This window comes from Oncorhynchus gorbuscha, linkage group LG10 (genome assembly GCF_021184085.1).
Source record: "Oncorhynchus gorbuscha isolate QuinsamMale2020 ecotype Even-year linkage group LG10, OgorEven_v1.0, whole genome shotgun sequence".
Lineage (NCBI taxonomy): Eukaryota > Metazoa > Chordata > Actinopteri > Salmoniformes > Salmonidae > Oncorhynchus > Oncorhynchus gorbuscha.
In genome coordinates this window covers 31,210,592-31,233,818 of record NC_060182.1, presented here as the reverse complement: position 1 = coordinate 31,233,818, position 23,227 = coordinate 31,210,592, and the positions used below count along the sequence as shown (strand labels likewise).

The following is a 23,227-nucleotide window of genomic DNA, read 5'->3' as shown; positions in this document are numbered from 1 at the left end:
GTAGATTTTACCGTGTAATGCTGACTGACAAGCCCTTAACCAACAGTGTAGATTTTACCATGTAATGCTGACTGACAAGCCCTTAACCAACAGTGTAGATTTTACCGTGTAATGCTGACTTACAAGCTCTTAACCAACAGTGTAGACTTTACCGTGTAATGCTGACTTACAAGACCTTAACCAACAGTGTAGACTTTACCGTGTAATGCTGACTGACAAGCCTCTAACCAACAGTGTAGATTTTACTGTGAAATGCTGACTTACAAGCCCTTAACCAACAGTGTAGATTTTACCGTGTAATGCTGACTTACAAGCTCTTAACCAACAGTGTAGACTTTACCGTGTAATGCTGACTGACAAGCCCTTAACCAACAGTGTAGATTTTACCGTGTAATGCTGACTGACAAGACCTTAACCAACAGTGTAGACTTTACCGTGTAATGCTGACTTACAAGCCCTTAACCAACAGTGTAGACTTTACTGTGAAATGCTGACTTACAAGCTCTTAACCAACAGTGTAGACTTTACCGTGTAATGCTGACTTACAAGACCTTAACCAACAGTGTAGAGTTTACGGTGTAATGCTGACTTACAAGACCTTAACCAACAGTGTAGACTTTACCGTGAAATGCTGACTTACAAGCTCTTAACCAACAGTGTAGATCTTACCGTGTAATGCTTACTTACAAGCCCTTAACCAACAGTGTAGGCTTTACCATGTAATGCTGACTTACAAGACCTTAACCAACAGTGTAGACTTTACGGTGTAATGCTGACTTACAAGCTCTTAACCAACAGTGTAGACTTTACCGTGTAATGCTGACTTACAAGCTCTTAACCAACAGTGTAGACTTTACCGTGTAATGCTGACTTACAAGACCTTAACCAACAGTGTAGACTTTACCGTGTAATGCTGACTGACAAGCCTCTAACCAACAGTGTAGATTTTACTGTGAAATGCTGACTTACAAGCCCTTAACCAACAGTGTAGATTTTATCGTGTAATGCTGACTTACAAGCTCTTAACCAACAGTGTAGACTTTACCGTGTAATGCTGACTGACAAGCCCTTAACCAACAGTGTAGATTTTACCGTGTAATGCTGACTGACAAGACCTTAACCAACAGTGTAGACTTTACCGTGTAATGCTGACTTACAAGCCCTTAACCAACAGTGTAGACTTTACTGTGAAATGCTGACTTACAAGCTCTTAACCAACAGTGTAGACTTTACCGTGTAATGCTGACTTACAAGACCTTAACCAACAGTGTAGAGTTTACGGTGTAATGCTGACTTACAAGACCTTAACCAACAGTGTAGACTTTACCGTGAAATGCTGACTTACAAGCTCTTAACCAACAGTGTAGATCTTACCGTGTAATGCTTACTTACAAGCCCTTAACCAACAGTGTAGGCTTTACCATGTAATGCTGACTTACAAGACCTTAACCAACAGTGTAGACTTTACGGTGTAATGCTGACTTACAAGCTCTTAACCAACAGTGTAGACTTTACCGTGTAATGCTGACTTACAAGCCCTTAACGAACAGTGTAGACTTTACCGTGTAATGCTGATTAACAAGCCCTTAACCAACAGTGTAGACTTTACGGTGTAATGCTTACTTACAAGCTCTTTAACCAACAGTGTAGTTCAAGAAGAAAAATATTTACCAAGTAGACTGAAATAAAAAGTAATAATATAAGTAACACAATAACGAGGTTATATACAGGGGGCACCGGTACTGAGTCAGTATGCGGGGGGTACAGGCTAGTTGAGGTAATCTGTACATGTAGGTGGGGGCAAAGTGACTATGCATAGGTAACAAACAAACAGCGAGTAGCAGCAGTGTGCAAGAGGGGGTGGGGGGGGTGTCAATGTAAATAGTCTGGTTGTGATTTTTATGAATTGTTCATTAGTCTTATGTCTTGGGGGTAGAAGCTGTTGAGGAGCCTTTTGGTCCTAGACTTGGAGCTCTGGTACCACGTGCCGTGCGGTAGCAGAGAGAACCGTCTATGACTTGGGTGACTGGAGTGGTGTTAGCACAGTGCACACACTTATTTGTGTGTGTGTGTTTTAGGAGCTCAGCTTGGTGTGTCTACGTCTGTGTGATCTCACCAATCACTGCTATTTTCACCTCGGGGGGTCTCATGCTGTAGAGGGGTGTCAGGGTGATGTCCCGCGGCTGAAGGGAGGAGATAGATTGCAGATTCCTCCGTAAGAGCCGAGGGTGTAGCATGACATTAGTCCAGCACTTTCCCCTGAGAGCCACAGCTCCTAGACAGATTACCAGTGTACAGTACAGCCACTCAGACAGAGACGGAGGGTGCTGGGGTCTATTGTCCAACACTGGTCATTACTAGGAACTGATGACACTTCCAAGGTTTTATTCTCAGGCAAACACAGAGCCCGGAGCCCTTAATGAAGCCACAGTCCTCTCATCTTTATCTGGGCAGGCCACAGTTAGAGTTTTGTGTATCCACTTTACAGCCTTCCTCCACAGGGTGATTTTATCAATCTCTCCTGTTAATTACAATGTAAGGGCTGGGAGGGAAGACATTTTACAGTCAAGCCAAAGAGATCCTGGACAATGTTTGTTATAAACACCAGTGAGAAAATACATTTTGCGGTAGCTATAAATAGATATTTGGAAAATACAGTGTGTCCTTTTGAATAATAGCCTACAACAATGTTAATGTCCTTATGACCCTTTCCTGTCTTTTATCCAGCATGGTTATTATGGTTATTACTTCTGTTGTTCAAGTTCATTGTTGTCATTATTTGTATTTATTTCTCATTACCAGCACTCCTCTATCCCGAGTGAGTTCCATATAATAACCCCTGTCCCGTTTTGAAAAGAAACATCACCCTCCATGAGTGTCAAGATGGTTCATTCACATTCATGAACACATACATAGCCGATCTATCTGCAGAGAAGGGTCCCCATCAGCATGGCGATATACAATGGGAGGAGGGGCCTGTCGTTCCATGCTGTGTACATTGTGAAGATATCACATTTACATTTAAGTCATTTAGCAGACCAATGGGAGGAGGGGCCTGTCGTTCCATGCTGTGTACATTGTGAAGATATCAATGCCGGCGCCACGGAGCGGACGACTTCATGAGGAGGGAGGGGCGGAGAGAACAGAGGGGGATCAAAAAAGCTCAGTGAACCACCCCCCCCTCCCCCCCAAGAGGCTAACCCCTCTTGTCCCCCTTCTGTTGAGCATGCATCTGCCTCACCCTTAGTGAGCACACAGAGAGGAGTGCCAGTATGGAGGTGGCCAGCTATGGAGACGCAGCAGGTGATGATGGGAAGTTTATGCCCCGCTCTTCCAGATCACCTGACTGAGTCAGCCAGCGTGTCGCTGCCGCTTGTGTTTCTGATCATGATTGTTATGCTGTTCACGTTTGTATTTGTCAGCAGAGCCTTTAGCTGCAGTATTGTTGTTTTTTTGACACCTGGAGTGTAAAAAGAGAGCCATCTCGGATGGCGCTGCATGGATAGGTTTGTGAGTGTGTTAAAGTTGTTTCTGATCGGTCTAGGGTGACGGTGAGGCTGGTTATTGTTCTGTATGGACTGTGTTGCTCCTCAGTGTAGCTAGCGTGTTAGAATTGGGAGATGGAGATGAGAGAGGAAGGGATCAAAGTCACTTATATCTTTCACACTGCATTGATGTGAAAATGCAGTGTCTTCCATGCAGGTAATCGGGATTAACTTTGAAAAGGAATAATGGAAAAGATGAGTTCAGAAGAGTAATAGCACCCACACACTACGGCTCTTTAAACGATCAGCAGGATGGCTGTATGAGGCCAGTTCATTGTTTACAAAATGGTTTTGATGCTGTAATGACCTAATATGTATTAAGACCTTAAACAGCCGGGCATCGCTCGTCAACAAAGTACTCTCACAATTGCAGTTCAGTTTTTAATGCAGGATGTTCTTTTCAATGAGGACCTTTGCTAAAGGCCATATGGGATTTTTGTCTTATGTTTTCCATTTTTAGGGTTGTTCATATCGGGAGACTGGTCTGGTTTCACATATTTTGCACTGCTGGGGCCCAAAATGATTTGTGGATAGAAATGAATATGTGAAAATGAAAACAACCTGACACTCTCTCAGCAGATGCCTCCCACACGGCCTCTTCTGAGATCTCAGTCCTTTGAAAGTGTAAGAGTGCACGTCCTTCATACATCTTCTGGTCCTCTTCTCTTCCTGTTGGTGGGGCCTTCTTCTTCTTTATGATGGAGGTGAATAGGACTTTTCTTTTTGGGAAGAACCTTTTTGGGGATACTCTTGTAACTCATCAGTCTAACCTGTAGTCTGTTGTTCGCTGCTTTGTATGCAAGGCAAGCAACCTAGTGAGTGGGATTCCTCAAAGTATACTTGCGCTCAATTGCTGAGGAGGGAGGGGCAGAGAGAACAGAGGGGGATCAAAAAAGCTCAGTGACACCCCCCCCCCAATTCCACAGGCTAACCTCTGCTAGACATTTCGCATTCACCTTGTTTTATTGCGCCCATCGTTGTTATCTACATCTTCCCATGATGATAGAACAGTAATCACTCTCAACACTAATTTCCACTCTCTCTTTTGCTGGGAATAATGTATGGCCTCAAGTGTCAAAAATGGCCAATGTATCCAATAACAATGATTTCCAAGGTAGTCTTCTCCTGTGGGGCTAATGCATCACTCTTCTCTTCCACTTTAAGGTTACATAAGAGGCCAGGCTGGTTCTTTGTGCTTTGACCAGAGAAGCTGACAATCACCTTTGTACAAACTGGGGAAAAGCATAATCAACGTCCATTATACCGGTCTAATGTGTATAATTTGGGATAACTCCCCCCTCTTATTTCAATTAGTCTACTGTAGTGGTAGAGAGCAGTAGATGGTCATTTTGTGCCTCTAGGCAGCATGAAGTCTCAACCAGAGGTGAAATCAGACCATATGCTGACGTGATCTCTGAGAGAGGGGGGTGATCAGACAATATGCTGACGTGATCTCTGAGAGAGGGGGGTCAGACAATATGCTGACGTGATCTCTGAGAGAGAAGGGGATCAGACAATATGCTGACGTGATCTCTGAGAGAGGGGGATCAGACAATATGCTGACGTGATCTCTGAGAGAGAGGGGGATCAGACAATATGCTGACGTGATCTCTGAGAGAGGGGGTGATCATACAATATGCTGACGTGATCTCTGAGAGAGGAGGGGGAATCAGACAATATGCTGACGTGATCTCTGAGAAAGGGGGGATCAGACAATATGCTGACGTGATCTCTGAGAGAGGGGGGGGAATCAGACAATATGCTGACGTGATCTCTGAGAAAGGGGGGATCAGACAATATGCTGACGTGATCTCTGAGAGAGGGGGTGATCATACAATATGCTGACGTGATCTCTGAGAGGGGGGATCAGACAATATGCTGACGTGATCTCTGAGAGGGGGGGATGAGACAATATGCTGACGTGATCTCTGAGAGAGGGGGAGGAATCAGACAATATGCTGACGTGATCTCTGAGAAAGGGGGATCAGACAATATGCTGACGTGATCTCTGAGAGGGGGGTGAGACAATATGCTGACGTGATCTCTGAGAGGGGGGATGAGACCATATGCTGACGTGATCTCTGAGAGAGGGGGATCAGACAATATGCTGATGTGATCTCTGAGAGAGGAGGGGGATCAGACAATATGCTGACGTGATCTCTGAGAGAGGGGGAGATCAGACAATATGCTGACGTGATCTCTGAGAGAGGGGGGATCAGACAATATGCTGACGTGATCTCTGAGAGGGGGGGATCAGACAATATGCTGAAGTGATCTCTGAGAGAGGAGGGGGATCAGACAATATGCTGACGTGATCTCTGAGAGAGGGGGATCAGACAATATGCTGACGTGATCTCTGAGAGAGGGGGAGGATCAGACAATATGCTGATGTGATCTCTGAGAGGGGGGGGACCATATGCTGTCAGACCATATGCTGACGTGATCTCTGAGAGAGGGGGATCAGACAATATGCTGACGTGATCTCTGAGAGAGGGGGGGGGGGTCAGACAATATGCTGACGTGATCTCTGAGAGAGGGGGATCAGACAATATGCTGACGTGATCTCTGAGAGGGGGGGAATCAGACAATATGCTGACGTGATCTCTGAGAGAGTGGGGGTCAGACAATATGCTGACGTGATCTCAGAGAGGGGGATCAGACAATATGCTGACGTGATCTCTGAGAGAGGAGGGGGATCAATCAATATGCTGATGTGATCTCTGAGAGAGGGGGATCAGACAATATGCTGACGTGATCTCTGAGAGAGGGGGGATCAGACAATATGCTGACGTGATCTCTGAGAGAGGGGGTGATCATACAATATGCTGACGTGATCTCTGAGAGGGGGTGATCATACAATATGCTGACGTGATCTCTGAGAGGGGGGGATGAGACCATATGCTGACGTGATCTCTGAGAGAGGGGGATCAGACAATATGCTGACGTGATCTCTGAGAGAGGAGGGGGATCAGACAATATGCTGACGATCTCTGAGAGAGGGGGGATCAGACAATATGCTGACGTGATCTCTGAGAGAGGGGGATCAGACAATATGCTGACGTGATCTCTGAGAGAGGGGGGATCAGACAATATGCTGACGTGATCTCTGAGAGAGGGGGTGATCAGACAATATGCTGACGTGATCTCTGAGAGAGGGGGATCAGACAATATGCTGACGTGATCTCTGAGAGAGAAGGGGATCAGACAATATGCTGACGTGATCTCTGAGAGAGGGGGGATCAGACAATATGCTGACGTGATCTCTGAGAGAGGAGGGGGATCAGACAATATGCTGACGTGATCTCTGAGAGAGGGGGATCAGACAATATGCTGACGTGATCTCTGAGAGAGGGGGTGATCAGACAATATGCTGACGTGATCTCTGAGAGAGGGGGGATCAGACAATATGCTGACGTGATCTCTGAGAGAGAAGGGGATCAGACAATATGCTGACGTGATCTCTGAGAGGGGGGAGGGGGTGAGGGATCAGACAATATGCTGACGTGATCTCTGAGAGAGGGGGTGATCATACAATATGCTGACGTGATCTCTGAGAGGGGGGATCAGACAATATGCTGACGTGATCTCTGAGAGGGGGGATGAGACAATATGCTGACGTGATCTCTGAGAGAGGGGGGGAATCAGACAATATGCTGACGTGATCTCTGAGAAAGGGGGGATCAGACAATATGCTGACGTGATCTCTGAGAGGGGGGGGGGATGAGACAATATGCTGACGTGATCTCTGAGAGGGGGGGATGAGACCATATGCTGACGTGATCTCTGAGAGAGGGGGATCAGACAATATGCTGATGTGATCTCTGAGAGAGGAGGGGATCAGACAATATGCTGACGTGATCTCTGAGAGAGGGGGCTGAGATCAGACAATATGCTGACGTGATCTCTGAGAGAGGGGGATCAGACAATATGCTGACGTGATCTCAGAGAGGGGGATCAGACAATATGCTGACGTGATCTCTGAGAGAGGAGGGGGATCAATCAATATGCTGATGTGATCTCTGAGAGAGGGGGATCAGACAATATGCTGACGTGATCTCTGAGAGAGGGGGGATCAGACAATATGCTGACGTGATCTCTGAGAGAGGGGGTGATCATACAATATGCTGACGTGATCTCTGAGAGGGGGTGATCATACAATATGCTGACGTGATCTCTGAGAGGGGGATGAGACCATATGCTGACGTGATCTCTGAGAGAGGGGGATCAGACAATATGCTGACGTGATCTCTGAGAGAGGAGGGGATCAGACAATATGCTGACGTGATCTCTGAGAGAGGGGGGATCAGACAATATGCTGACGTGATCTCTGAGAGAGGGGGATCAGACAATATGCTGACGTGATCTCTGAGAGAGGGGGGATCAGACAATATGCTGACGTGATCTCTGAGAGAGGGGGTGATCAGACAATATGCTGACGTGATCTCTGAGAGAGGGGGGATCAGACAATATGCTGACGTGATCTCTGAGAGAGAAGGGGATCAGACAATATGCTGACGTGATCTCTGAGAGAGGGGGGATCAGACAATATGCTGACGTGATCTCTGAGAGAGGAGGGGGATCAGACAATATGCTGACGTGATCTCTGAGAGAGGGGGATCAGACAATATGCTGACGTGATCGTGATCTCTGAGAGAGGGGGGATCAGACAATATGCTGACGAGAGAGGGGGATGATCTCTGATCTCTGAGAGAGGGGGGATCAGACAATATGCTGACGTGATCTCTGAGAGAGGGGGGATCAGACAATATGCTGACGTGATCTCTGAGAGAGACAATATGGGGGATCAGACAATATGCTGACGTGATCTCTGAGAGAGGGGGGATCAGACAATATGCTGACGTGATCTCTGAGAGAGGGGGTGATCAGACAATATGCTGATCGTGATCTCTGAGAGAGGGGGATCAGACAATATGCTGGCGTGATCTCTGAGAGAGAGGGGGGATCAGACAATATGCTGATCTCTGTGATCTCTGATCTCTGAGAGGGGGGGGATCAGACAATATGCTGACGTGATCTCTGAGAGAGGGGGGTGATCATACAATATGCTGACGTGATCTCTGAGAGGGGGGATCAGACAATATGCTGACGTGATCTCTGAGAGGGGGGATGAGACAATATGCTGACGTGATCTCTGAGAGAGGGGGAGGAATCAGACAATATGCTGACGTGATCTCTGAGAAAGGGGGATCAGACAATATGCTGACGTGATCTCTGAGAGGGGGTGAGACAATATGCTGACGTGATCTCTGAGAGGGGGGATGAGACCATATATGCTGACATGATCTCTGAGAGAGGGGGATCAGACAATATGCTGATGTGATCTCTGAGAGAGGAGGGGATCAGACAATATGCTGACGTGATCTCTGAGAGAGGGGGGATCAGACAATATGCTGACGTGATCTCTGAGAGAGGGGGATCAGACAATATGCTGACGTGATCTCTGAGAGAGGGGGGGGATCAGACAATATGCTGACGTGATCTCTGAGAGAGGGGGATCAGACAATATGCTGACGTGATCTCTGAGAGAGGGGGAGGGGATCAGACAATATGCTGACGTGATCTCTGAGAGGGGGGATCAGACAATATGCTGAAGTGATCTCTGAGAGAGGAGGGGATCAGACAATATGCTGACGTGATCTCTGAGAGAGGGGAGGATCAGACAATATGCTGACGTGATCTCTGAGAGAGGGGGAGGATCAGACAATATGCTGATGTGATCTCTGAGAGAGAGGGGGCTGGGTCAGACCAATATGCTGACGTGATCTCTGAGAGAGGGGGGATCAGACAATATGCTGACGTGATCTCTGAGAGAGGGGGCTGACGTGATCAGACAATATGCTGACGTGATCTCTGAGAGAGGAGGGGATCAGTCAATATGCTGACGTGATCTCTGAGAGAGGGGGGATCAGACAATATGCTGACGTGATCTCTGAGAGAGGGGGATCAGACAATATGCTGACGTGATCTCTGAGAGAGGGGGGGATCAGACAATATGCTGACGTGATCTCTGAGAGAGGGGGATCAGACAATATGCTGACGTGATCTCTGAGAGGGGGGATGAGACAATATGCTGACGTGATCTCTGAGAGAGGGGGAATCAGACAATATGCTGACGTGATCTCTGAGAAAGGGGGGATCAGACAATATGCTGACGTGATCTCTGAGAGAGGGGGGGATCAGACAATATGCTGACGTGATCTCTGAGAAAGGGGGGATCAGACAATATGCTGACGTGATCTCTGAGAGGGGGGATGAGACAATATGCTGACATGATCTCTGAGAGAGGGGGATCAGACAATATGCTGACGTGATCTCTGAGAGAGGGGGATCAGACAATATGCTGACGTGATCTTTGAGAGAGGGGGGGATCAGACAATATGCTGACGTGATCTCTGAGAGAGGGGGATCAGACAATATGCTGATGTGATCTCTGAGAAAGGGGGGATCAGACAATATGCTGACTTGATCTCTGAGAAAGGGGGATCAGACAATATGCTGACGTGATCTCTGAGAGGTGGGGATGAGACAATATGCTGACGTGATCTCTGAGAGAGGGGGGAATCAGACAATATGCTGACGTGATCTCTGAGAAAGGGGGATCAGACAATATGCTGACGTGATCTCTGAGAGAGGGGGATCAGACAATATGCTGACGTGATCTCTGAGAGAGGGGGATCAGACAATATGCTGACGTGATCTCTGAGAGAGGGGGATCAGACAATATGCTGACGTGATCTCTGAGAGAGGGGGGGATCAGACAATATGCTGACGTGATCTCTGAGAGAGGGGGGATCAGACAATATGCTGACGTGATCTCTGAGAGAGGGGGGGATCAGACAATATGCTGACGTGATCTCTGAGAGAGGAGGGATCAGAACCGTTATCTGACCTCTCACATGGATGCAGTCTAAAAAGAATAGAGAAGGCTCTTCCATAAAGTGCTTTAGGCAACTAAATTCCATTGCTTTTAAAGTTTTAGCCTTTTTCTTTACTACTGTGCAAAAGAACTGTTGATATTTGACCGCATCATCAAACACAAGGATTTTCACATCAAAACCATAAAATGAGTCCTGTGTGAAATTACTTCTCTCATTGAAAGTGATCGCAGATCACTGATAAAATGAAGTGCCGGTCGTGATATAACCATCCATTCCAAACTATGAAAAAGGGGCCTCATGTAGGAAAAGAGCCTGTCTCTCATGACAGAGCACATACTATCCTGTATGGTGGAGATGAAAGTGTATGGCTGACAGCTCTGACAGCAGTCTTTGTTGGTCCTCCTCTGTCCCCAAATCCCAGGGCCGGGCCTGGAGGAGGGCGGGCTGTGACAGTGGTCTGTGGTGTGTGTGACAGGTGTAATCTCCCTGCTGTACGGTCCACTGCTGCTGTTTCTTCGCTGTGCTGCTGAATGGGTGTCGAAGAGATTGCTCTGGGGATGTCTGCGTGGGGGTGTGTGGGTTTGCTTTCATGTGCACGGGTGAATCATCTGTGTACCCATGTATCATCGCTGTAGTATAGGGGGACGATGCATGAGATGGGGAAGGTGTGTACTGTGTGTGTCAGAGGCATGCTCGGTTGTGGTATAATCCGTAGCAAGTCTCTCTTGGGTTTGCATGTATCGCCTGGTGGTGGTCATATTGTGCACTATTGTACATTTACAAAGCAGACAGCAGGAAACCCAAAGGTCCCAGACGTAGAGAAATAAAACCAACATCGTCTTTAAGATGCAACTCCAGTTCCTTTTCTGTTTTCTGTCCCGCTGACGTCTGATTCAGTTTGCCACTAATTACTAGAATGCTGTAATATTAAGCCTAGCTACATTGCTACATTGCTACATTGTTACATTGGCTGCAAGGACTTGACATTTTGTCCCTCTAAAAATACAGCTGTAACATGATGTTCACATAGTCATTTTGTATCAATTCTTACTAATATTGGTTAGCCAATTCTCTTCACACAGCCCCCGGGCCTCAGTCTGGCCAGCAAGATTGTACATTATTTGTCTACCATTGTCTTAAAAGTGTTCAGTGTTTATGTGAAGTCATGATAGTCATGTTCTGCTTTGATACGGTTTCATTGGGGGCTACTATACTGCGGTGTTGGGGTTCAATGCATGGGGGTAACTCTTGTCCCCTTGGTGGTGAGAGGTGTGGCAGCCATCTTGTCTTTTCCTCTGACACTCTACTCTGTTCCCCTCCTCAGATTGAGAAGATCATGACGTTGATTGGAGCAGGCATTGATTTCTCTAGAGACCAGCAGTACTCTACCCCAGGTAAGATGAGTCCCTCACCCTAAGCATTTTACGTGACTAAAGATATTATAATAGCATATGCAATTCATCCATTTATTCCACTTAGTGAAGATGGTACAGGTAAAATTTCCCCTGTCACTTTTATTTAAGAACATCCATACTTAAATTCCCTGCTCTGTTATTGAAAACTGGATTTTCAAGTAAGCCTATTCTAATATACACTACATGACTAAAAGTATGTGGACACCTACCTGTTCATCAAGCATCTCATTCCAAAATCATTGGCATTAATATGGTGTTGGTCCCCCCTTTGCTGCTATTACACCTTCCACTCTTCTGGTAAGTATTTCCACTAGATGTTGGAACATTGCTGCGTGGACTTGCTTCCATTCATCCACAAGAGCATTAGTGAGGTTGGGTACTGATGTTGGGAGATTAGGCCTGGCTCGTAATTGGCACTCCAATTTATCCCAAAGGTGTTCGATGGGGTTGAGGTCAGGGCTCTGTGCAGGCCAGTCAAGTTCTTCCATACCGTTCTCGACAAACCATTTGTGTATGGACCTCGCTTTGTGCATGGGGGCATTGTTATGCTGAAACAGGAAAGGTCCTTCCACAAACTGTTGCCACAAAGTTGAAAGCACAGAATCGTCTAGAATGTCATTGTATACTGTAGTGTTAAGACTTCCCTTCACTGGAACTAAGGGGCCTAGGACCAACCAAGAAAAATAGTCCCAAACCATTATTCCTCCTCCACCAAACTTTACAGTTATTCTCCTGGCATCTGCCAAATGCAGATTCATCTGTTGGACTGCCAGATGGTGAAGCTTGATTCATCACTCTAGAGAACGTGTTTCCACTGCTCAAGAGTCCAATGGCGGCGAGCTTTACACCACTCCAGCCGACACTTAGCCATAGATACCCATTTCATGAAGCTCCCGGCGAACAGTTATTGTGCTGATGCTGCTTCCAGGGGCAGTTTGGAACTTGTTAGTGAGTGTTGCAACCGAGGACAGGCGATTTTCACGAGCTACGCGCTTCAGCACTCGGTGGTCCCGTTCTCTGTGCTTGTGTGGCCAACCACTTTGCGACTGAGCCGTTGTTGCTCCTAGATGTTTCCGCTTCACAATAACATCACTTACAATTGACCAGGGTAGCTCTAGCAGTGCAGACATTTGACAAACTGACTTGTTGGAAAGGTAGCATCCTATGATGGTGCCAAGTTGAAAGTCACTGAGCTCTTCAGTAAGGCCATTTTACTGACAATGTGTGTCTATGGAGATTGCATGGCGGTGTGCTCGATTATATACACCTGTCAGCAACGGGTGTGGCTGAAATAGCCGACTCAACTAATTTGAATAAACATGACAACTCATTCTCCTTAAGACTCCCAAAACCAGCTTGACATTAGAAAGATGGTGGGTGTGTGTATATATATATAAGAAAGAAATAAATGAGTTTCTCTCCTCTAGATTTGATCTCCCTTTTATCCTCTTGTGTAATACAATCCATCCCAGTTAGAATGATGTGCTCTGTGAATCCAACCCTGTGTCCCTGATGCTTTATGATTACAACTCTTCATTACCCAATTGGCTGTTTTGACCCAGATGATTCAACAAGTACCGTGTGATTTTTTTACTTTGTTTCATTTCATGGCTTTCTGTTTTCTTCAAAGCCACATCCATTAGTTTTAATAAAGTGTAATAATAAAGTGCTGTCATTGTTGTTCACGCCATGGAATCCTGTGTGTGTGTGTGTGTGTGTGTGTGTGTGTGTGTGTGTGTGTGTGTGTGTGTGTGTGTGTGTGTGTGTGTGTGTGTGTGTGTGTGTGTGTGTGTCTAGTCATTCTGTTAGGGAAGTCACCACCACCACTTCATGTGTATACTATTTGGGCTTTGTAATGGTCCCTGGAGACAAGTCATTTGATCCATGCGAATGGCTTAAAGCCGGGGAACTGAGCCGGCTATTGAAAGATACAGTACATACCTGAATAATGATAGCCACACTGGCGGTATAGAGAGCGTGTGGGAAGTGATGAATGGAGTGATGTTAGTGATGACTGAGCCAGAGACACAAAGGTACCATCCGGGTGGGCAGCTGGCTCTTTGAATAGCACGTAAGAGGGACCTATTATACAAGTGGGTCGGTCACAAGAGATTACTTTAGTGCCAGTGAAGGACATGGCTTTATTTTGAATGTAGATCAATAGTTGAGTTGAATCGACCATTGTCAGAAATGACCTTCAACAATTCCCAGTGTGTTCTACGTAGCCTAAGCAGAAGGTTTACTGGAAAGACATGGATCTGTTTGGCTCACATTGTGGCTGGCCTTGGTTTATAGGCTGTCTATTCAGACCCTTTTCTGACCCAGATTGATACGCCACTTCTGCTGGTTTTGCCCATGTTTCCTTTGTGGCTGTAGGACAAAATGGCTAAACTAGGAAGGGACCAGGTGTATTACTGTAAATTGCAGTGACTACTGCAGTGAATAATGTATACCACACATGTTAGCCTGCAATACCGTCTGCAGCACTCCTATAGCATGAAGCTGGCCTGTCCTTTGGGTCTGATGGATGGTCACTCGGGGACCATGGGTCTGTGGTAGTGAACCAGAACCATGTCCTCCATCCCTGTCAGCCTCCTCCCCCATCCTCCCATTTTATTCTCTACAATATGCTTCTCCCTTAAAGTCACAGAAGGAAGATGAACTAGCCTAACCCAGACTCTTAAGCCAACGGCTATATTCCAATGAGAAGGAAAAAAAGAAAACCGTTGGCCATCTCGTTATTGCATTCTGGCAGTTTTTGCTTGTTTGTTGTGGTCTGCTTTGAAGTGAGCTGTTAAAATATTAACAGGCATGTATGTTAGGGGATGAGCTCATGTTCCCTTGCAGACTTGCAGGAATTAGGCAAGCCCACTGCAGCTGTTGTTACCCTGGCCTGCTCCTTATGTGGTTGTTTGGGTTGTTAACCTGCCTCTGAATTAGTCTACATCAACTACAGCATCTTAACCACCAGCTAGACCTGAAACTGGTGTTCTCTATGGCTCCCACTCCCCCAGCACTATCTCAATGAACAGTAACGGTGCTGAGGTAAAATCACTGGGGAAGCCAAGCCAGGGGGACAAAGCCATATTACAACCGATGTGTTGTGAGAATTGTGTTGTTTGCTCTGTAACCCGCTAGTTCATATAACTTGCCACCGTGATATATATATATAATCTGAAACAATAAGAAGACACAGTTGCAGAATACATTAAACTACACCTTTGTTTCATCACAAAAACTATGAGCAACATCTGTCTAGTGAAGTCCACATTAATCCAGGTAGAATCAGGAATTCCCCAGGGAAGCTGTCTAGTCCACTTACTTTCTTCAATCTTTACTAGCGACATGCCACTGGCATTGAGTAAAGCCAGTGTGTCTATGTATGCGATGACAACACTATACACGTCAGCTACTACAGCGACTGAAATGACTGCAACACTTAACAAAGAGCTGCAGTTAGTTTCAGAATGGGTGGCAAGTAATAAGTTAGTCCTAAACATTTCAAAAACTAAAAGCATTGTATTTGGGACAAATCATTCACTAAACCCTAAACCTCAACTAAATATTGTACTGAATAATGTGTCAATTGAGCAAGTTGAGGTGACTAAACTGCTTGGAGTAACCCTGGATTATAAACTGTCATGGTCAAAACATATTGATACAGCAGTAGCTGAGATGGGGAGAAGTCTGTCCATAATAAAAGCACTGCTCTGCCTTTTTAACAACACTATCAACAAGGCAGTTCCTACAGGCTCTAGTTTTGTCACACCTGGACTACTGTTCAGTCGTGTGGTCAGGTGCCACAGAGGGATTTAGGAAAATTACAATTGGCTCAGAACAGGGCAGCACGGCTGGCCCTTAAATGTACACAGAGAGCTAACATTAATTATATGCATGTAGAACTCTCATGGCTCAAAGTGGAGAAGAGATTGACTTCATCACTACTTATTTTTGTAAGAAGTGTTGACAAGCTGAATGCACCGAGCTGTCTAGTTAAACTAGAGGTTGACCGATTTAATTAGGGAAGATTTCAAGTTTGCATAACAATCGGTAATCGTCATTTTTGGACGTTGATTATGGCCGGTTACATTGCCTTCCTCGAGGAGACTGCGTGGCAGGCTGACTACCTGTTATACGAGTGCAGCAAGGAGCCACGGTTAACTACACAGTTTATGATATTACTCGGTTAACTAGCTTGTCCTGCGTTGCATATAATCAATGCGGTGCATGTTAATTTATCATCGAATCACAGCCTACTTCGCCAAACGGGTGATTTAACAAAGGCACATTTGCGACAAAAAGCACAATTGTTGCACGAATGTACCTACCCATAAACATCAATGCCTTTCTTAAAGTCAATACACAGAAGTATATATTTTTAAACCCACATATTTAGTTTAAATAAATTAATGTTCGCAGGCAATATTACTAGGCAAATTGTGTCACTTCTCTTACGTTCACTGCACGCAGAGTCAGGGTATATGCAACAGTTTTGGCCGCCTGGCTCGTTGCAAACTAATTTGCCAGAATTTTACATAATTATGACATAACATTGAAGGTTGTGCAATGTAACATCAATATTTAGACTTGGGGTTGCCAACAGTTCGATAAAATACGGAACGGTTCCGTATTTCACTGAAAGAATAAATGTTTTGTTTTCGGAATGATAGTTTCCGGATTTGACCATATTAATGACCAAAGGCTCATATTTCTGTGTCTATTATATTATAATGAAGTCTATGATTTGATATTTGATAGAGAAGTCTGACTGAGCGACGGTAGGCAGCTGCAGGCTCGTAAGCATTTATTCAAACTTTACTGCGTTTGCCAGCAGCTCTTAGCAATGCTTGATCACAGCGCTATTTATGACTTCAAGCCTATCAACCCCTGAGATTAGGCTGGCAATACTAAACTGCCTATCAGAATATCCAATAGTCAAAGGTATATGAAATACAAATGGTATAGAGAGAAATAGTCGACGCGTCATAATTCCTATAATAACTGCAACCTAATATTTCTTTACTGGGAATATTGAAGAACTGGGAATATTGAACCACCAGCTTTCATCTGTTCTGAGCATAGTTTAGCTTTTTTACATGGCACATATTGCACTTTTACTTCTCAGACACTATGTTTTTTTGCATTATTTAAACCAAATTGAGCATGTTTCAATATTTATTTGAGTCTAAAATTAAATCAATTATGTAAGTTCAGTATTGTTGTAATTGTCATTATTTCAAATATATATCGGTATTGGCTTTTTTGGGTCCTACAATAATCGGTATCGGTATCAGTGTTGAAAAATCATAATCGGTTGACCTCTAATTTAAACTACTAGCACACAGCTCGGACACCCATGCATGCCCCACAAGACATGCCACCAGAGGTCTCTTCACAATCCCCAAGTCAAGAACAGACTTCCTTTTTTTTTTACCTTTACCTAACTACGCAAGTCAGTTAAGGACAAATTCTTATTAACAATGACGACCTACAGGGGAACAGTGGGTTAGCTGTTCAGGGGCAGAACGATAGATTTGTACCTTGTCAGCTTGGGGATTCGATCCAGCAACCTTTCAGTTACTGGCCCAACACTCTAACCACTAGGCTACCTGCCGCACAGTACTAGAGCCATGACTACATGGAACTCTATTCAAAATCAGGTAACTGATGCAAGCAGTAGAATCAGATTTTTATATATATATATATATATATATATATATATATATAAAAAAAAAATATATATATATATATATATATATATATATATATATATATATATTATGAAACAGCAGGAACTGAAGAGACACACACAGAAAAAGACACACATACGCACACACATTCTACACACACATTTTGTATTATAGATGATGTAATAATGGTGTAGTGGTGTATTAATGTTTTATAATGTACTGTTTTATCTTTTGTTTTATGTGTTTGGACCCCAGGAAGAGTTGCTGCTGCCTTGGCTAATAGGGATCCCTCATAAATTCAAAGCATTTGAAATGTAACAAACAGTTGCAAGTGTTTCTGACATTTTTGGACTATTTAATAATAATAATAATAATATTGAGCCTTTTATTTAATAATTCGAGCCAGTTAAGAACAAATTCTTATTTACAATGACGGCCTACACCGGCCAAACCCGGACGACGCTGGGCCAATTGTGCGCCGCCCTATGGGACTCCCAATAACGGCCGGATGTGATACAGCCTGGATTCGAACCAAGGACTGTAGTGATGCCTCTTGCTGCGCCACTCGGGAGCCCTGTTTACTAAACAACCATTGATTTAGAACCATATTTTAATTTATTTCAACATCATCAAATCACCTATGCTTAGTTTAATACAGTGAAAAACAAAAAGATACCAAAAACTATTTAGTCCAATCAAAGTTAGTGAATTATGTGGCTGTCTATGGCACTGATTTGTGTGATGTGTGTGCATGTATATACATGTGGCTCACCCTACTTGTAGAGAAACGCCAATGACATCCTCTCTTTCATGTTGACGAAAGGGTCTATGACTCTCATACAGGACACACTTTTTTAGTTTTTGTTGTCCTAGGCTACATGGCTAAAATGCTTGCTCGCTAGCTAAACCTCCTTTCATGGGCAACATTGTTCCAGGCCAGCTAGTTAACATTAACCTTCTACATCTAACTACATATTGAACTTCCATCCTCTCAGGCCAGGTGACAATGTATGAATTTAATGGTTGGCCGGTATGGAGATTAAAGTAAAACACAAGACCAAATCCAAATCTCCATCCATGGCTAATTTTGGAAATTGATTTTAGCTAGGTAGCTAGCCACCAGAGGACAACAAGATGCAACAATTTTTCAACACTTTTGTTGTTGTTGGTGCACCAGGACCATTCACAGTTGCGCTCACTCAGTTTAACTCAATGCTGATTGGCTATTATTTAATTAAAAACAATATCAAGGGAGGCCAAATGCTTGCTGGCTTCCCTTTCATTCAATGTTATGGGTGGTAACAATGTGACCAGACAGCATCAGATAGATGGGCTTGGGCTACAGAGGCAGAGGGGCTCCGTCTTGCTCGCTCGATTTGCTTTCTCCGGTGAGATACATTCAGCCTCTTACGAATTGAAGGAACATTATGAAACACAGAGAGACACAAGAAGCCTGGCCACTGCTGTCAGGAGATCATCATGGGACCTGCAGCAGGAAATACTTATTTGAGAAAGGATATTTTTTTATGCTCACCACGTGAAGAGGCACTGTACTGTTGTCTCTCTCTCCTCTGATCGAGCCCTGTGTGTTCCTCTTTATTCACAGTGGTGGTGGTAACTAGCAGGGGGTGCTGTGAAGTTCTCTGTTGCTGGTCCCTGTAATACCGGTCCCAGCGCCCTTGTCCTTCATTTCCTGCTAGCTGATGAGTTTCTTAGCAAGGACAGATGGAGAGGTTTCCAGAGTATGAAAACAAACTAAAAGGATTGAGATCAGAAGAGCAGGGAGCGACAGTGGATGTAGTGAGGAACAGGGGTCCATGTCAGTGCTTGGAAGGGCAGCAGCTCACAGACCATGAACAGCAGCCCTGCAGTGTATCAGAGGGAAAGGGTGGGAGAGAAGGGAGGGAGTAATGGGGAAGCGCGAGTGAGGCGGGGAGTGAGAGCGAGCAAAAGAAAGCGTGAGGGAGAGGAGAGGAATCGCAGGCAGAAGTACAGTGAACAGTCAGGACAATGGAAGGACGCCACCCCAAGCATCTCTAGGATTGTATGTGGACCGTTCGTTTGCCTGAACACCTTGTGTTTTAACACAAGGAGCTGCTGTTTTAAAGGAGGGAGCTGGTGAATGACACTGTGTGCATGAAGAGCAGTGTAGCCTGGAGACTTGAAACAGGTTTAAAAAGCTGGATGAAGTATAAGACTCTGGAGACTTGCTATATTTGTTCCTACTTGGACGTGTGCTGGCTGTTTGTTTGTGTGCTGTGTGGAAGGACAGGTGCAGAACTCTGTGTGGACTCTGGCAAGTCATTGTGTTTAAACAGGGTCCCAAACCATATTGATTGTTATATAGATTGTTTTTGTATTAGTCTGTGTTCGGATTTGATGTCTTTGTATTGATGAGTTCGATATATCTTAGTGCCTCATTGAGGCACAGAAAAAGCATTGCATCTCAAGTGCTCCTATTTAAATATTGAAATGATTTGCAGTTCATTTGAATGATACTAGACAAACTGTGTAAGAGGCGATGGCAGATGGCTGCACTGGGGACAGATTATTTTAGCCGGTGATGTTTTAATATTCAGTTTTGCCTTAAATTAGTCATGTGGATCACAAGTCACGAAAGCTTCTGACCGTAGCATTCTAAACGATTCGGATTAACGCAAAGGTTCATGCATTGAGTTGAGCTTTTATCAGAACGAACTACTTAATGTATTAGATTTAAATTGTTCACAGGTCCAGAGTCAAAGCACCAGCTCAACCTTTGCTCATCACAGCATAGTGCATTCCCTGTTTCAAGATCCACAAGGAGGCCTGGAGTTAATACCAAGCATAGCTGGTAGACCTGATTTGATTTATCATAGTCATCTCAAGCTCATTATCGTCATTCTCTGGTTTTCTGTTAGTACCTGTCGCTCCTCTCTGCCACGCTGGGTTTCCTGATTCACACGTCATGTGATCCAGGTGGGAGATTCCTGCCTTGTGCGTGACCGTGCGTGTTTGATCTGCTGACTGTGAGGAGGAGTGTGGAGAAACAGGGATGGGCCATGGGATGCACTGTTTTAATCACCCATCACAGTACTCAAGGACTTCTCACTGGGCCGGAACGAATCACCGTACTTCTGATACGCTTCTCTCTCGTTTCAGAGACACTCTCCGTCATTAACAACTAGAGCAAATTAGCAGGAAGATGAATCTGCATGCTTGCAACTTTAGACAGAATAGCCTGTTTCCTGTTTTAAGTGAACTCATCTTGGAGTATTAATGCAATTTGTTTTGTGGATATGGAGCATTTTGTCTGGTTGTCTTTCTAAGCAGAACAATGTTACACGGCTGTTCTCGACTCTGTTCAATCTACACCTGTTTTTGAGTGGGTTTGAGCTGGTGAACGCAGCAGTCTAGACACAGGACTCATACTGTTAATCAGCAGAGGGGACCCCAAACCCCCTCGACACCCAACTCAGCTCCTGAGATCCAGGGGTTTGTTATTAAACCCGGATCCTAAGTCATTGGTTTGGCCCCCGCTGCTGTGCGGGAGCCGACGCATGCCCACTGTGGTGCCATCGCCAAGCTGTCTCCCCTGCCCTCTTGGTGCTGGTGCGCTCGGCTCTGCTGGCCCAGGATGATGTGGCAGTGCCATGTGTCGTCGGCAGAGTGCCGCTGCTACCGGCTCAACGGCTTTTCCCTGCTCAAGCGCTTCCCTTTGTCTGCAGGTGGGGCAGCTGGTCGGCTGCTGGACCAGCCCGTGGGAGACTGGCTGGAGCACGTGGGGCTGCCGCAGTACGAGAGCAAGCTGCTGCTCAACGGCTTCGACGACCTGCACTACATGGTGAGTTACTAGTACACATCCCCTCTCTCTCGCTCTCTCTCTCTCTCTCTCTTTCTCTCTCTCTCGCTCTCTCTCTCTCTCACTCTCTCTCTCTCTCTCTGTATCACTGTCATTCATCTTCTGTAATTCTCTTTTATTTTGTTCTACCTGCCTACCTACTTTCATAGTCAGAGAATCACTCTTCTCCTTCTCCTCCTTCAGTGGGTATTAATCTAATATCGTTGCAGCCATCCGTTAGCCTTAGCAGATCCCATTAGCTTTCCCTGTAAATTCCAATTTACTTAAACCCCCCTGAGATTCCTGCCTCCTCCTTTCATTCAATCACACCTCTGTGATTCTCCTCTCTGCATTAAGACCCAGGTCCTCAAGGGGTCCTGTCCGTCCGTGTGTCCTCAAGGGGTCCTGTCCGTCCGTGTGTCCTCAAGGGGTCCTGTCCGTCCGTGTGTCCTCAAGGGGTCCTGTCCGTCCGTGTGTGATGTCTTTTTCAGATATGCCATTCACATGCAAGCTTTTTGAAATATTGCCTTTTGTTCAATCACAAAGGTTATGCCTGAATTGCATGATGATGAAGCTTTTCTTTGAAAATATTAGAAAAATTGTGTTTGTTTATGTAGCGAACATTCCATCCAATTTGCCATGTACATTAAATGACCTGCTTCGATGACATCAACAACATTCATCTCAGAAAGGTAGGCCTTTAGCCCTCCTGACAGGACTGTACCGGTTGGTTGGTTTGATGCCTGTAACAGGCTGGATGTTGATTAGATTTATTGGTGCCCCTCCACTCAGTGGCTGTCTGATTAGATGATGTTCACCCGACTGGTGGTGACAGAGGGCATTGGCATCACATCCCAATAATGTGATGTTCCTGTTTACTGGGCCAGCGGCTCTAAATACCTCTGTAAGCGCAATTAAACCAAAGCCTTTAAAGATGAAAAGACCAGTGAACTCCCTAGGCTCCCTTTCTATCAAACGCACACGCTGACAGTCAGTCACGAATGCCTTGAATAAATTACTGTCAAATATTTTCAAGGCTCTGTGTTAACGGAACAGAAAGCTACACAGTGCACACCAAACCTATTCAGCCTATGCCCAGGTTTTACATGACCAGTGTTATCACCCTGCTGTCAGTAGTTATGTGTTTTATGTCATTATTGCTGTTGGGATCACCATTTACCTCCTACCACACTCTCACCTTACAGCTGCTCAGCCAATTCCCGGCACTGTCTCAAATTCGTTCACTCGCAATCAATTGGCTGCCTGAGTACCAGCTGCTGCCTCACCGTAATATAACTATCTCAATAACCGTCGGGCTGGTGTTGCCGGGCCGACGGGGGTTATCCAGCCCCCAATGTGCTGCGTTGTTGTTTTCAGGGGGTATTGATGCAGGGGAGGATGGAGGTCCCAGCTGGCCTGGCAGGGGAGTGGGCTGCAAGGTGTAAATTAGTGGGCAGTGTTGTCCCATCTCACCAAGGCTTACCGCTGTACCTACACACACACACAGCTTTGTTTTTGTGAATTTTCAGGATTTTTTGGGCGAGTCAAATGGATTCCCGTTTAAAATCCTATAAACCTAACAAGTAAGTCTAAAATAGCATTTGAACAAATTTGGGCACATGGAAAAATGTCCAGACTTGATGTTTTCTTACCTTGTCCAGACATTCTGGTGACTTGTCAGAACATTGTGGTCCTGATAAGGTAGGAAAACATGTACACACACTCACACACACACACTCACACACACCTCCCTGAAACATTCATTTCACTCTCAGATGAGTGTGGTGAGTGTGTGTGTGTGTCCGTGCTTCCCCCTTAAAATATCTACAGTCACAGGTGCTGAATGTGTCCTTCCCTA

The 23,227-nt window shown here is 45.2% G+C and overlaps 1 protein-coding gene across 12 annotated transcripts in view; it reads left to right on the top strand.

Annotated features, from left to right (window-relative positions):
- LOC124045867 (ankyrin repeat and SAM domain-containing protein 1A-like) overlaps nucleotides 1-23,227 on the top strand; it is a 189,225-nt gene that overhangs the window by 135,170 nt on the left and 30,828 nt on the right. For 11 of the 12 annotated variants that reach the window (XM_046365621.1, XM_046365619.1, XM_046365617.1 and 8 more), the window contains 2 exons: nucleotides 11,769-11,838; nucleotides 21,257-21,372. In XM_046365621.1, coding sequence (XP_046221577.1) covers nucleotides 11,769-11,838; nucleotides 21,257-21,372 — 186 coding nt within the window. Of the gene's footprint in view, nucleotides 1-11,768; nucleotides 11,839-20,599; nucleotides 21,373-23,227 lie in introns of those variants that run through there. The other variant, XM_046365625.1, reaches the window with a different exon arrangement.